Raw genomic sequence first — 17409 nt, forward strand, 5'->3', positions numbered from 1 at the left:
GTCAAATTTGACCCCAGGGGCATAATTTGAAGAAATTTGGTAGAGGACTATAAGATGTCACTACATACCACATTTGGTAGCCCTAGGCCCAATGGTAATGGACAAGAATATTTTTTAAGTTTTCACAAAATAGGCCTTATATAAGAATATGTTCAATTTTGTGACTCCCGGGCAGGGTCAAATTTGACCCCAGGGGCATAATTTGAAGAAATTTGGTAGAGGACTATTAGATGTCTCTACATACTAAATTTGATATTCCTAGGCCCAATGGTTATGGACGAAAAGATTTTGAAAGTTTGCACAAAATACACCCTATATAAGCATATGTTCAATTTCGTGACCCCTGGGGCAGGGTCAAATTTGACCCCAGGGGCATAATTTGAAGAAATTTGGTAGAGGACTATTAGATGTCTCTACATACCAAATTTGATAGACCTAGGCCCAATGGTCATGGACGAGAGAATATTGAAAGTTTTCACAAAAAAGGCCTTATATAAGCAAATTTACAATTTTGTGACCCCCGGGGCAGGGTCAAATTTGACCCCAGGCATAATTTGAACAAATTTGAAAGAGGTTCACCCCAGGAACATTCCAGAGAAATTTCATCAGAATTGGACCAGTAGTTTAGGAGAAGAAGATGTTTAAAGGAAAAGTTAACGCATGGACGCACGCACGACGGACACAGGACCATGACATAAGCCCCGCTGGCCTCTGGCCAATGGAGGTAAAAAATCATTAAGATTTAATTTACGTCTCAACTTGAAACATAAACCAATGAGAATACTTGTAACCTTTGACAAGCTATTTCTATTGGTAAATTATCTAAGACATAAGACTTGATTACATCTGGGGTGACGCTTTACGCAAATGCATTTAGTGCAGTTTTCTCAGAACAAGGTTCATTTACAGAAATGTGTAACCATAGCAACACACACCCAGACTGTACCACATGGACCGTATCTCAAATCCCATTTCCCGCCGCATGTCGTTGTACTGTGAGACAATTTTTTGGCGTTTGCTGGTGGAGAAGTTCTCCAATTGCAAGTGAGGCTGCGTCAGGAAAGAAATAGCGCAGTGGAAGAAGTTGTTCCATAGCTGTAAGAAAAGCAAGCTAACAATGAGTGCCTCAGCCTTTATCTCTCCAACAGTTTAAGAGCATATACATATCTGCATATGAGAGTTTGTTAATTTGATCTTACTTCTGGGAGCAATCCAATGATCTATAACAAACAGTCTCTAGGTATTACAATAAGCTTTAAAGTGTCGCAAAGAAAGCATTATTCAGCAAACTGGTTTTTATGAAATTTAAACAAAAGTGCAATTTAATATTTCTGATAATTAATCAATTATTCATTCACAATATCAAATTATAGTAAAATTACAATGAGTATACAAATTTGGATTGAGTACATACCACCGAGGATTCCTTGAATGGAGTTGAGAACTTATTAACGATGGTGTGAGCAAAACATCTTAAGGCACGAAGAATGATGCTGAAATCCGACAAAATATGACAAACTTTAAACAGTTATAAAGACATTTATTTATATAGTGATAAAAACACATGTTATTATCAAGGCCATTAAACACAGGCACCACCTCTTTTTTGAGATGCATTAATTTAACGATCCAAAGCTACTTTCAAAGTGATGCTTAGGAACAGATGTTTTGAAAATACACAGTGCATTATTCAGGGTGAATATGTTTTATGGGTTATTTACAACATATTTCGCATTAGTTTTAAAATCTGGCAATTTACTGCAATTCAGCAAGGATTAATTCATCCACAAATGTAGAGAAACATACCATCACAACACATCTGGAAGCATCAAAGCCTTCATAAGTTATGACATAGAGGAGCTTTCAAAAGCAATTCGATGTTTTTGCCTGTGTGACATTGCCACATTTCCACCCAATTAAATTGCTAACAACTTCTTAAGGATAGAATATATAATTTTGCACTTTTCCAAAAGAGATGGAACCAATGCCAATGAGTGGCGCTAAGAACAGAGGTGGTGCCAATGCACGCTATATGATATCCAAAGCACTGAAGGCAACTGTGAATAAGAACAAAGTGTAAACTATACTATTTGTACCCCATCAACAAATTCTGCAGCATGTTCCCAACCACCTGTTCCGCAGCATGTACCCCACCCACCTATTCCGCAGCATGTTCCCCACCCACCTATTCTGGAGCATGTTCCCCACCCACCTATTCCGCAACATGCACCGCACACATCTGTTCTGCAGCATGTTCCCCACCCACGTATTCCACAGCATGTACCCAACCCACGTATCCCACAGCATGTTCCCCACCCACCAATTCTGCAGCATGTACCCCACCCACCTATTCTGCAGCATGATCATCTCCATCCAGTCGTTCTGGTAGACGCTCTCCTGAATGAGATTCTGGAACAGCATGATGATCTCCATAAGGAAGTCCTCGAGGTCGGAGAGGATGAAGAACTTTGTGGCGATGTAGTTGTTGTAGTGTGTCTCGCTCATCTGGCGGAGAATGTTCAAGAGCACTGCAACACAGTCGCCCTGCAGAACAACAAGGATGATGCCCTCTGATTGGTTGAACAATTTATTTGGGAGTTTTTACAATACTATGTTGTAGTTTTTTTGTATACTTTAAACAATTATTCACGAACAATAATATGTTGTTTTTTGTTGTATATTTTCATTTTTGTGTGCTCAAACAATACTATGTGTTTTTTCTTTCATCTTCTTTTCCATTTCTTGACAAAAGATCTTTTTACATTATCCATTAATATTTGCTACTTTGGTTAGTCCTTCCATCTGTCCAACTTTCCATCTGCATTTCATGAATTTTCTGTTTTGTATATCGGGTGTACCCATGTATTTTATCAAGATAACAAGAGATGTGTTCGTCAGAAACACAATGCCCCCTATTGCGCCGCTTTGAAATTATTATTTTTTTGACCTTTGACCGTGAAGGATGACCTTGACCTTGAACTTCCACCACTCAAAATGTGCAGCTTCATGAGAACGCCGCTTTGAAAAAAAAAGTTGTTGTTTTTTACCTTTGACCTTGAAGGATGACCTTGACCTTGAAGGATGACATTGACCTTGAACTTCCACCACTAAAAATGTGCAGCTTCATGAGAACGCCGCTTTGAAAAAAATAATAATAAAATTGACCTTTGATCTTGAAGGATGACCTTGACCTTGAAGGATGACCTTGACCTTGAACTTCCACCACTCAAAATGTGCAGCTTCACGAGAATGCCGCTTTGAATTATTTTTTTCTTTTTTGACCTTTAACCTTGAAGGATGAACCTGACCTTGTAGGATGACCTTGACCTTGAACTGCCACCACTCAAAATGTGCAGCTTCATGAAAACACCGCTTTGAAACAATTTTTTTTTTGACCTTTGACTTTAAAGGATGGCCTTGACCTTGAACTTCCACCACTCAAAATAAGCAGCTTCATGAGATACACATGCATGCCAAATAACAAGTTGCTATCTTCAATATTGAAAAAGTTATGGCCAATGTTAAAGTTTTTGGACGGACAGACGCCATATATTTGACCTTTGACCTTCAAGGATGACCTTGACCTTCACCTTTCAATAGTGAAAAAGTTATGGTCAATGTTAAAGTTTTAATTTTTTTATCGGACGGACTGACATACGCACATACTGACATACTGACTGACGGACAGTTCAACTGCTATATGCCACCCTACCGGGGGCATAAAAATATATGTTAAAGAAAACCACAACATAAAATAGTCAAGAAAACATATTTTTTTAAATAAGGCAAAGAATTTCAAGAAACTGTTTTTTATAATAGGCTAATTTGAAAATGATGTATCCTCTTTACACATAATATGGATTAACATTACTTAAACATAATTTAATTGAATTAAACATAAAGATAAAGGATTGTGAAGTGCATATTGACTGGAGTATATCAGGTATACATGATATGTTAGGACAATACAAAAGTTAAATGAAAATACCAATCTAGAGTAAAATGTCCAGTAGTATTAAAAAGTGGAAATACTTTTAGCACATAGTTTTCAAATTAACATCATGTGCTGGTTTTTTTTTTAATTAGATACACATGTAAAGAAAAGAACTGATAAAAGCAAAAAGGTCATATAAGTATATGGGCAAATTAGACTGATAAGCCCAAATGACTCGCAGGAGAAGAAATTGTATTTTATAATTCAGTAATTTTCCATTAATCTGTGATAATTATAATTTAAAACATAAACACTTTTTAACATGACATCTCTGTCGAGCAATACATTTCTAGCTTTCTGCTACACATACAGCATTCTCTATCAAATCAATTGGTTTAATTAAGTGTGCAGTATGTGCATTTTTCAGAATAGAGTTACAGTACATATATATTCTAGCAAAGAATTTAATTTCATTGAAATTGTTTTTCATTAGTTAAAAGATAAAAATAAAAGCTATGCTTTCAGAGCTTGTTTTATGGTTTTGCTTCTAAAAATATGAAAAGGGTCAATACTGTTAAACAGTTTTAAAAACAAAACAGCAAATAGGAGTATCTTTTTCACATCAAACAGTCACTTATAGGGTTTTCTCTGGAAATCAGGAACAATAATATGCATTTTGTTTAATAATAAGCATCAACATATTAATGGCAACACAATCCAACAAACTAAATCATTAAAAACACACACACACACTTCAGCCTATAGTAAACAAGAGATGTGTTGGTCAGAAACACAATGCCTCCTATTGCCCCGCTTTGAAATAAAATTTCAATATATCATTTGGCAGGTTTAGAAATTATCTCCCTTTTAAAGCTTATTACTTCCCTTGGATTGTATTTTTTGACTTTTGAAGGATGACCTTGACCTTTCATCACTCAAAATGTGCAGCTTCATAAGATACACATGCATCCCAATTATCAAGTTGCTATCTTCAATATTGCAATTGTTATGGCAAAATGTTAAAGTTTGAGCAAACCAACCAACCAACCAACCGACAGGGCAAAAACAATATGTCCCCACATAAAAATCTATTTATCCCATTTGTCTGTTTCTAAAATGAAGGAAATGTCATACTATAGACCAACCCCTTACTGTTGTTGGTATGCTGCTAATGCGTTCCTTTTAATCCCGATCTATAGACCAACCCCTTACTGTTGTTGTTATGCTGCTAATGCGTTCCTTTTAATACCAATTACTAGATTTCTTGATAATTAGCAAAAGTTTTCATTCAGAAAAGAAATAATATTTTCTGACTAAATAAGAATGACTTTAAAATGTTTGGCATAACATTATTTGACTCAAGAAGACAATAAGATTAATGAAAGAAATGAAAGGGTAATTACAAAAGTAATGAAGCTACACTGTAACTCCAATATACCGCGGATGACGGGGTCCAAGCCACGCAACAGCGTTATAAACGGACAGTGTTTTAAGTTTTGAGCTTATTTATTTAAGGGGGCTATAAAAACAGGTATAGTATAGCCTACATGTATAATATAAGTCCTGTGTATTGTCATGCTGTGTTGTCATCCGCAAATACAAACCGAATCGAACAATAACAATATACATACTGCTTTTCTAATGTGCACATTTATCTGATTATCCATACGGAATATTACGCTAGTCAATTGTTCCAATAGTTTGTATCACTCCAGTGGCTTGTGTGATGACGTATCACACGAGAGGCGGAGCCTCGAGTGTGATGCGAAATAGCACAAGCCACGAGAGTGATACAAACTCTTGGAACAATTGACTAGCGTAATATTCCTTTTATTATATACAACAACTAACGAAAACAGTTAGCAAATGTATTTTTTACTTTAACAAAACTGACAAAACAATGACTAAAACAGTACGCCATAGTTTATTTGAGACGCGTATGAATACAGTTTATGTAAATTAACGTGTAAACATTCGAACCGGGAAAACACAGGTTTCCGACACGCTTACCTTAATTAATGCCATCGTTAATTCAATTTTTATAACTATTAAGTTGACAACTTTAATCCGATGTTTATAACAAAAACGTTTAAACGAAATGCACTTCTACTTCTATCTTCCAAGTCTTTATCGAAACTTAGTTTAAACCACACTATTTTAATGTATTCCTATCGAAATTTACATTTATGCATGATAAACACACACTCCAAAATACGTTTTTAACACATAGTTTACTGTTAAAAAACACCACGTCCGACATGTCCTTACAGAGTTTAGATAAAACTATTGTGTTTTGTCACAGAAATGACGTCACACGATGTACTCTGTAATATATTTCGTAATATAAAATATTTCTATTTTCGGTGCGTGTAATGTGACGTCATTGAATGGGTCGAAGTAGTCCGGCTAGTATGGTAATACGGAATTGGAAACAGCGAGTAGCGTAATACGGGATTTTTTATTTCAACGATTGATACAACATGTATTTTGTTAAAAGCATTAAACAGGTATATAATAAAATATAATTACAACATCACTTATGAAAAAAATAATGTTAAACTTTTATGACAAGAAATATGTTTACGAATTTCAAAAACAAATTCATGTGCCTACGCCATTTTATCAGAAAAAATAGTACAGTGCATTATGGGACACTGCTTTCATTGGACAAGCGAATTTAAATTTAGATTGAATGCAATACGATACATGTACAAAAAATGTTTTATTGCGTCATACCCAGCATGCAAAAAACATGCTTTGCGTGGACTTTCTGATAACGGGCAAAAATTTAAATGCATCTCTGTTAACTATTACACTGCGTTAGCATGTAAATAAATCGTCAGGATTTTTTTATTTATTTTTCGTATACGTACTGAAACATTAAACATACACAAAGATCTTTTTATTTATCAAGCATGTATAGCATATAATAAACAATAACACACTTACACAGCCATAGTTTATATAATGAAATACAATACACGATAAATACAAAACATAAACAGGTAATCGTTTTAAATAACTTTAATTTTTCTAAATATTCCGCTTGCACTTGCCTTATTAAAATTAGTGCACCGAACCGCTCTGATAGGGAATACATGTAATAAACACGGACTCGCGAGTTTTCACACCTTTATTGACATTACACAACAGATTACACCAATTAGCTGTCGAGTGTCATTTAACCTCTAATCGATTAAAATCAGATAAAAGGACGGACAAAGCAATCAAGCTGTGATCGCCGGCTTCTTTGAATTTTCTGAAAATGCATGAAGTTGCATAACATGGATTTGAATCAGAAATGGAAGGTTGGAGAAAAAACTGGATCCAAGGACCCCCGCGTTATATTGGACACAGCGTTATAACGGACCGCACTATCTTGGACTTACAGTGTATTGTTTAAATGGAAAAAATGCGGGTATTAGTTTTCTGCGTTCTTAATAAAGAGAACCTCAAATACTCAGTCGTACTTGGAGATGTTTTTGATTTAAAAAATCGATAAAAATTATAGTCTCTGCTAATTGGACAATTTATAACGAAAAACTTGGAAGATCAATTCTTCTACAAAGGTTGTTGATGCTGTTTTTAAAATTCTTTATTCGACACAAAGTGTTTATTAAACTGCTTCTTTAATTACCAATTCAGATAATAGCAGCAATTTTACATTTTCATTTTTTTTTAATTTAATTGAAATGATCAAGTAAGCAGTTGTATTTTCTAGCCATGCAATCAAATGATATTAATACAAATCATCATCATTGAAATTGAAGCCGATTTCATTTAATTTTTGTGTTAAGAAACAATACTTTAGCACCTTTTGCCCTGACTTGATTGGCTTTTTTTGTGAAGCTATCGACATGCTTTAAAAATCATGTGTTTGTTGCTCGGTGGCCATTGTCTGAATATGTTACAGCATGTGCATAGCTCTACATTTCAAAAGCTACCGCACTCCTCTGAGTACCTTAAGATGATTAAATTAAATCCTGTACATTGACAATAATGATGACTATTTGTGTTTACAAAATTCTTAAAGGCATTTATGGTAAATATTGGCAAGAGTTTTTTATTATTGATAGAAGTTAACCAATTAAAAGGTAATGATTTGTCTGATTACACTCATATTTGGATCATTTGATAAAATACAAAAAATAAACAAGATAGTGGTGTCAAACAATATTATCATTGATAAGCTTAAGTCGCAATTTCCTGACGCAAATTTTAATTTTCCCTTTTTTTGTAATAATTACTTTTCAAGTGAACATACAAAACATTTCAGTGCCATTTTATACCCCCGACTCATGAGCAAGTAGACTTATGATTGAGTGTTTATGGTACATCTGCTTGGTTACATTTGTGGACTATTGGTGGTATTGCAGGTACTAGGCAGTTAAAAATGAATAGGAATGGTAGTGAGTAGGCTACATTGTACTGTGATCTTCATGTGCATAGATGAACATTAACCCTTTACCACTTAGAACCGTATTTTGGCGCAGTTGTAGTCTAATAGAAGTTGAATTTAATTGAAGACCTTTTATACTATATTCAAGTTTTCAAGGCTTCATTTCCAAGCCTTAGATACTGATGAGCAGCAAACAGCATAAAACCTGAACAGACTGCAAGTTACATGGTCATTTTTACTTTGCTTCTGAGTGGGAAAGGGTTAACTTAGGGATATTGTTCAAGACCTTCTGTAACCAAAGTCAATTAGTAGTTTTGGTAGTGTGTTTTTTTCACTAAACCAACAACATTACAGCATTTAAAATTCTTAAGATTTTCAGATATTTCAGTTTTAATGCAAGATTTATAGTCTAAGCAATATATTTGTAATTTTAATCCTTATTTCATTAGCAGTCATTCGCAAAACTTGAATATGTAAAAGCATAACATATACATGTAAAAAAAAAATTGCAAATGAATCCATGCTTTATGTAAAAATAGAGCCAATAAAATAAAAGTTAATGATGCTAATGATTCTGAGCTGATGGGTAAAGAATATCACCTGGAAGGTTTCACCATGACCCTCATCCATTTGTAATCCAGCCTCCTTAAAAAACATGCATTCAATACACAGTCATACTCTACAGCATGAACCTGGATGAGCTTTAAATATATATGCGCTAGTTATTGGTGTGATAATGTGCTAACTCACTGCAAAGGGAGACAATTAATATATTTAGTGGAAGAACTGGAAATTTGCTCCCTTTCTTGTCATGCTAATAGCATTATAACAATAACTTGCAACAAGGGCTGTTTGTAAAACATGCATGCCCCCCATATGGGCTCTCCGTTGTAGTGACAGCCATGGTGTGAATATGTTTTTTGTCACTGTGACCTTGACCTTTGACCTAGTGACCTGAAAATCAATAGGGGTCACCTGCCAGTCATGATCAATGTACCTATGAAGTTTCATGATCCTAGCCATAAGCCTTCTTGAGTTATCATCTGGAAACCATTTTACTATTTTGGGTCACGGTGACCTTGACCTTTGACCTAGTGACCTGAAAATCAATAGGGGTCATCTGCCAGTCATAATCAATGTACCTATGCAGTTTCATGATCCTAGCCATAAGCGTTCTTAAGTTATCATCCGGAAACCATTTTACTATTTTGGGTCACCGTGACCTTGACCTTTGACCTAGTGACCTGAAAATCATTAGGGGTCATCTGCGAGTCATGATCAATCTACCTATCAAGTTTCATCATCCTAGGAATAAGCGTTCTTCAGTTATCATCCGGAAACCATTTTACTATTTCGGGTCACCATGAACTTGACCTTTGACCTAGTGACCTCAAAATAGATAGGGGTCATCTGCGAGTCATGATCAATGAACCGATGAAGTTTCATGATCCTAGGCATAAGTGTTCTTGAGTTATCATCCGGAAACCATTTTATTATTTCGGGTCACCATGACCTTGGCCTTTGACCTTGTGACCTCAAAATCAATAGGCCTGGGGTCATCTGCAAGTCATGATCAATGCACCTATGAAGTTTCATGATCATAGCCATTAGCGTTCTTGAATTATCATCCGGAAACCATTTTACTTTTTCAGGTCACCGTGACCTTGACCTTTGATATAGTGACCTGAAAATCAATAGGGGTCAACTGCGAGTCATGATCAATCTACCTATTAAGTTTCATGATCCTAGGCATAAGTGTTCTTGAGCTATCATCCGGAAACCATTTTACTATTTCGGGTCACCGTGACCTTGACCTTTGACCTAGTGACCTGATAATCAATAGGGGTCATCTGCGAGTCATGATCAATGTACCTATGAAGTTTCATGATCCTAGGCATAAGCGTTCTTGAGTTATCATCCGGAAACCATTTTACTATTTCAGGTCACCTTGACCTTGACCTTTGACCTAGTGACCTGAAAATCAATAGGGGTCATCTGCGAGTCATGATCAATCTACCTATGAAGTTTCATGATCCTAGGCCTTAGCGTTCTTGAGTTATCATCCGGAAACCATTTTACTATTTCGGGTCACCGTGACCTTGACCTTTGACCTAGTGACCTCAAAATCAATAGGGGTCATCTGTGAGTCATGATCAATGTACCTATGAAGTTTCATGATCCGAGGCACAAGCGTTCTTGAGTTATCATCCGGAAACCACCTGGTGGACGGACAGACAGACCGACAGACCGACAGACAGACCGACATGTGCAAAGCAATATACCCCCTCTTCTTTGAAGGGGGGCATAATAAGTCTCAATTAAAAATAATTTGAAATTATTTGTATGCTTTTGAAATGAGGGAGAAGTTCATCTTGAGATGTTTTGCAATCTAAACAAACAATAGGGCAATAATGACCATTGGGCGCTCATCTGAGTTCACACACACCAATTGTTGAAGAATTGACCTGGTGATCTCGTGTTTGACCCATCATGACCAAGATTCAAAAATGGACTTCATATTTTCAAGATAAACTTTCTGACCAAGTTTTATTAAGACTGAGTCTAAAATGTGGCCTATAGAGTGGTATTTTCTAAGATTTGACCAGGTCACATTATTTTTGGAGGCACATGACCCAGACACAGACTCAGCCTTGACAATGTGAAGATAAACATCCTGACCAAAAATCATTAAAAATATCGAGTTATAAAAAAGGCATCTCAAGTTAAAAAAAGGTTTTTCTTAAATTTGACCTGATGACCTAGTTTTTTGATGCAGTTGACCCCGATTCAAGCTTGGCCAAGATAATTTCCAGATAAACATTCTGACCAAGTGTCATACAGATTGGATGAAAAATGTAGCCTCTAGAGTGGTAACAATCTAGAACTTCACATTGCCCAACGCACAATAACAGATGCAAATATAGGATGATCACGATTGCTCACCTTGAGCACTTTGTGCTGCTTGATAAACTTCACAATTAAAGTAATAATATTTGTTACAAACATTTAACGATAAAAATAAAGAGGGATATTATCTCTATGAATTTTAAAAAGAGAAAACCTATCATAAACAATTAAAGCTATCATCAAAACTTTGCCATATAATGAACATTCTAAACATAGAGTTTAACATTCAAATGGTAGCAAACACAAAGAGAATAAGCAGTAATGATGATAAATGACATTAAACATCACGCTTATTACAACTGCATGAATGATCATCAAATGGCATGGCTATATCTTACAATTTCATGCTCAACCAATGAAAATAAAGTATTCAGTACTTATAAGGTCATGGCCTATCAGTATACTTCCAGCTTGTCTAATCAATGCAAGTTTTCTGTACAAGAAAAAGTCAATCAAAATCAAGTATTTCTGTACGGGTAAGATCAGTGATAAGCCAATAAAAAGAAAGTATTATGTTCAGGTAAGATGACGGCTAATCCAATCAAAAGCAAAATAATTAAATTTTCCATACAAATACAATTATGGCTTAACAAGTTAAAAGCGAAAATTCCATGAAGGTACAACCAGGAGACTTACTGCGTGTGTTTTGATGGTCGTCTGAATGACTGTCCTCAGTATGATGTCCATGATCTTGTCAATGTCTCTGTCGTGGAACAACTGTAAACAAAAACAAGAGGGCTAGAGGCCCACAGTCGCTCACCTGAGACATCAGAACAATGAACTGCTCTTTGCAACTTGTGATGTTTCTTACACCATATTAAAACTTGGCTAAAATATCAAATTGAGAGTTTACAAGGTTTTACTACTATATATGTGTAAGAAAAAATGCCCAGTCCCCTGGCAGCCATGTTTTCAGGACGGGAACCATTTTCAAACTCAGTCCAGATATCTTTAAAACAAATGTTGAGACCAATTTTCAACAAGATTGGAGAAATAATGTGACTTATTGTTCACAATATTTTACTATTCCCCTATCAGGAAACATACCCTGCCTCCTGGTGGCCATATTTTTTATGTACCATGACCATTTTCATGATCATTTGCAAACTCAGCTGAGCTTTGATTTTAACAAATATTCTGACCAAGTTTCATAATCATTGGACAATAAATGTCACTTCTAGAGAGGTACATGTAACAAGGTTGTATAATGGAAACTGTGGGGCTATGTCTTTCAATGGACCGGAACCATTTTTGAATTCAGACCAGATATCATAAGAACATATGTTCTGATTACGTTTCATGATGATTGGACTAAAAAAGTGACATTTGGAGCGCTAACAAGGTGTTACTATAGCCATATATGGAAAAATGCCCCAACCCCTGGCAGCCAGGAACCATAACCATTTTTTAACTCATCCAATATATCATAAAAACAAATGTTCTGATCAAGTTTCATGAAGATAGGACCATAAATGTGGCCTCTAGAGTGTTTACAAGGCAAATGTTGACAACACAAAATGCACGACAGACAACGCAATAAGCGATCACAAAAGCTCACCATATGCACCATGTGCTCAGGAGAGCTAAAAAGAGGTGTGTGTTAAGCCTCTTTAAGGCAGATTAAGCGTTTGTAGTCCCTAAAAAATCAAATCAACTTATAATCCTTTCCTACAAGGTTCAAGTTTTAAAGCTTTCATTTCAATTCTAAGGTACAGCATAAAACCTGAACAGACTGCGAGTTACTGTTTGTGTTTTTATGCTTTTTGCATTTAGCCATTTCCACATAGCTTTTGAGCAAGAAAGGTTAAACCAGGGTTCCCTCTATAGATTAAAAGTATCCATGAAATATTCACTAACAGTATCCTCTTCAAACTTGGGTTTTAGATCACATGAAGACATCATAAAGAATATATCTAGGCAGAATAGAAAACAAAATTTGACTGTGCACTTAAATTGTATTGCATTATTTTTCATAACCGACTTTTTATATTTATACAAAGCTTCTATAAGATGTGACAATCATGAACATTAAACAATAAAAACAAATCCAGATGCACAGGTTCACTGGGAGTTAAGAGTTGTATACATGATTTGTGAAGATAAAAAACAATAATCAGCATCAAACAATAACACAAAAGGAAACCTTCACTCACAGTATTGCTGGGCGTAAAAGATAAAAATCCAGAATCTAAATGTTCACTCACAGGTTTGCTGGGTGTAAAGAGCGTGTCCATGATGTGAGAGAGCACCTTGATGCAGGCCGACATCTCGTCCTGCGCCTCCATCATGTCCCGGATGTGGCCGAGCATCATGGGTAGGAGCACCTCGCGGCACTCCGCCATCGAGAAAAGCGGCGTCTGCACAAGATCCTCCACACATTTGATTTTCTGGATCTTCAGTCGGCTCTTGGGCACATGCGAGAGAAACTCCACAAATAGATGACTGAAATACACAAATAGATGACTGAAATACACAAATAGATGACTGAAATGCACAAACAGGTGACTGAAATACATAAACAGGTGGTTGAATTACATAAACAGGTGGCTGAAATACACAAACAGATGGCTGAAATACATAAACAGGTGGCTGAAATACACAAACAGGTGGCTGAAATACACAAATAGGTGACTGTAATACACAAATAGGTGACTGCAATACATGAAATGGGGACTGAAATACATATGTGACTGAAATACACAAATAGGTGACCGTAATACATGAATAGGTGACTGTAATACATGAATAGGTGACTGTAATACATGAAATAGTGACTGAAATACATGAATAGGTGACCGAAATACATGAATAGGTGACTGAAATACACAAATGGGTGACTGTAATACATGAATAGGTGACTGTAATACATGAAATAGTGACTGAAATACATGAATAGGTGACTGAAATACATGAATAGGTGACTGAAATACACACAAAGGTGACTGAAATACATGAAAAGGTGACTGAAAAACATTTATAGGTAACTGAAATACATGAATAGGTGACTGAAAAACATGAATAGGTGACTGAAATACACAAATAGGTGACTGAAATACATGAATAGGTGACTGAAAAACATTAACAGGTGACTGAAATTCATAAATAGGTGACTGAAATACATGAATTGGTGACTGAAATACACACATGGGTGACTGAAATACACAAATAGGTGACTGAAATACATGAATAGATGAATGTAATACATGAAATGGTGACTGAAATACATGAATAGGTGACTGAAATACATGAATAGGTGACTGAAATACATGAATAGGTGACTGAAATACATGAATAGGTGACTGAAAAAACATTATTAGGTGACTGAAATACATAAATAGGTGACGGAAATACATAAATAGGTGACTGAAATACACAAATAGGTGACTGAAAAACACAAATAGGTGACTGAAATACACAAATAGGTGACTTAAATACACATAAAAGGTGATTGAAATACATGAATAGGTTACTCAAATTATTCCCAGACACAGATGGATGAAAACAAGGATATTTGTTGGGCTCCTTGGCAAATTTCTTAGGAACTCCACAAATAGGCATCTATCGAAATTTGCAGTGTTAACAATAACCCGTGTATGGCACCTTACCTTAGTTCCACTCCATTAAAAACCTTCAATATATCAGGAATGGTGGCAGGCATGTTGCGCAATGCATAACCCTGTAACAAGCAAATCAAATGAACATTTAAACAATACAGTCAAATCAAAACCATTTTACAATTGCAGATAAAAGCAAATGGAAAAAGAGCTGTCCAAAAACTGCCTTCTTGACTCTTCTTTCACTTTAACAGTATAATGTTAATGTTCTGTCAGTCTTTTATGTAATTACCACAAATTAATATTTGAATTGAATATCTTTAGTTGTTAAAGTTTATATAAACTTTAATCTGAAAAATTGCACATGTGGCCATGTTAATTTAGCTGAATTTAGTTAACAATGAAAGAAAGTCCGCATTTAAAAAAACCTACTTACAAAATTACAGCACAATATCTTTGTCCCAACTAAAGTTTTATAGTGATAACTCTTTTTCTATTTTTGAGTAACAGTGACCTTGACCCCGGCAGCCATAATGCAATAATTCTTTAGATCAGCCTGTCATCTACCTACACACAAAATTTCAGCACGAAATTTCCATCCTAAATTAAGTTAGTATGCACAATTGTATATTTTATTAGCAACAGTGCCAATGACCTTGAACCAGGTGTCCCCAATTACAACCCCATACTTGGTTTGCATGCCAGCTGCAAGATGTGATTTTCATACAAACATGTGTACCAAAATTTTTTCTAAGTACTAAAAGTACGTTTGGGGGCATAACTCTGCTAAACTGACTATTAATAATGATCCTTTACAAACATGTTTAGTTTTATTTCATTATATGTTGCAAACTGGAGTACCATGACTATTTAAATCCATACTCATCAAGAACCTTTGTAAAACTTCCCAATACATGTGCCTAGCTCTAACAGGCAGATATGTATGTTTCTCTAACTAAATATTTATCAAGACATGGCTTTTTCACTCTTGTTTTGGGTATATCACCTATACCTCTGAAATTGGGTATTAATTTACTTTAAATTGAGGAAAAGTATTATTTTTTTATGAACATATCTAGATAAAACTAACATAAACCAGAATACGCTTAGCTTTTGGATATCAGTTCAATGGATATTACTTCTTCAAATTCCGTATTTCTATACTTAAGAGCTCTATTTCAAAACAACTGAATGCCAAACCATAAATTGGAATTTTGCGACTGAATTTAGGAAAAACAACAACACTTTTTTTCAAATAGTATTTTGCCTGAATAATGGCTATTATACAAGCAAAACAAGCAAATTGGTTGAATTGCTATCCCCCACCAATATGCTCCTGGACACGTAAGTGTTATATTTGACACTCAAAAAGGCATTTTTTTGCCGATGGCGGGGGATAACAAAAAACAGCCCCACAAGAGCAATCACTGTAGAACCATACCTGAGCCCGTACGGGCCTATCTGAAGTAAAAAGCATCATGCCCCGGATGGACTGTATCAGCTGCCTCAATATGATCTCAAATGTCACTATAGAACCATACCTGAGCCCGTACGGGCCTATCTGAGGTATACAGCATCATGCCCCCTATGGACTGTATCAGCTGTCTCAACATGATCTCAAATGTCACTATAGAACCATACCTGAGCCCGTACGGGCCTATCTGAAGTAAAGAGCATCATGCCCCCTATGGACTGTATCAGCTGTCTCAATATGATCTCAAATGTCACTATAGAACCATACCTGAGCCCGTACAGGCCTATCTGAGGTATACAGCATCATGCCCCCTATGGACTGTATCAGCTGTCTCAATATGATCTCAAATGTCACTATAGAACCATACCTGAGCCCGTACAGGCCCATCTGAGGTATACAGCATCATGCCTCCTATGGACTGTATCAGCTGTCTCAATATGATCTCCAATGTCACTATACAACCATACCTGAGCCCGCACTGGCCTATCTGAAGTATACAGCATCATGCCCCCGATGGACTGTATCAGCTGCCTCAACATGATCTCAAACTGCTGCTTGCCCGTGTTCTCATTCAGCCTGAAATATGATTGTATGTTTTATCCATGGCAAACATTATTTTGAGGGTTGTAAGTGAATCAGGGATACCCCTGTGCCTGAATTTCCAAATCAGGGATTCCAATGTGCCTGTATTTCCAAAAAGTGTACCCCTGTTCCTTAATTTTTAATTAAGAAGAACACAATTCCTTTATTTCCAATTATTACCTGTGTGCTTGTTTTAGCTCTCGAGATAACAATACATTCAATTTAAGGCACATTAAATTATGGAAAAAAACCGGCCAACTGTGGGTCTATGTCCCTGAGACTTATTAAGAAATATTAAACATATACATTCGTTTCACAATCAACATGAGTATTTTGTGCTTACTGCTTCACAGCCACAGAGAGAATGGTTACTATCATCACTGATGCTGAAAATGACATCCACACAAATCAAAAGGTTTAAGCTTCAAGTTGTTTATGTTAGATGCCTTAATAACAGTGCATAGACACAGTGATGTGTAACCTAATTATATCAAAACTAGAATAACAATACTATATTAATTATTGCAATTATGTGGTGAATCGTAATAATGCAAAATGT

The 17409-nt window shown here is 35.8% G+C and overlaps 1 protein-coding gene across 18 annotated transcripts in view; it reads right to left on the bottom strand.

Annotated features, from left to right (window-relative positions):
- The window catches only part of LOC127858677 (dedicator of cytokinesis protein 1-like), a 158031-nt gene that overhangs the window by 75881 nt on the left and 64741 nt on the right, over positions 1-17409 (bottom strand). For 17 of the 18 annotated variants that reach the window (XR_008039019.1, XR_008039018.1, XM_052395888.1 and 14 more), the window contains 8 exons: positions 16736-16844; positions 14846-14916; positions 13445-13682; positions 11877-11957; positions 8934-8978; positions 2348-2544; positions 1415-1493; positions 936-1095 (listed from right to left, as the gene is read on the bottom strand). Coding sequence is in view for 16 of the 18 variants with exons in the window: in XM_052395888.1 (XP_052251848.1) it covers positions 936-1095; positions 1415-1493; positions 2348-2544; positions 8934-8978; positions 11877-11957; positions 13445-13682; positions 14846-14916; positions 16736-16844 (980 nt within the window). In the remaining 2 variants the exon portion in view is untranslated. The remainder of the gene's footprint in view (positions 1-935; positions 1096-1414; positions 1494-2347; positions 2545-8933; positions 8979-11876; positions 11958-13444; positions 13683-14845; positions 14917-16735; positions 16845-17409) is intronic. The other variant, XM_052395889.1, reaches the window with a different exon arrangement.

Source organism: Dreissena polymorpha, chromosome 14, assembly GCF_020536995.1.
Source record: "Dreissena polymorpha isolate Duluth1 chromosome 14, UMN_Dpol_1.0, whole genome shotgun sequence".
NCBI classification, from domain to species: Eukaryota; Metazoa; Mollusca; class Bivalvia; order Myida; family Dreissenidae; genus Dreissena; species Dreissena polymorpha.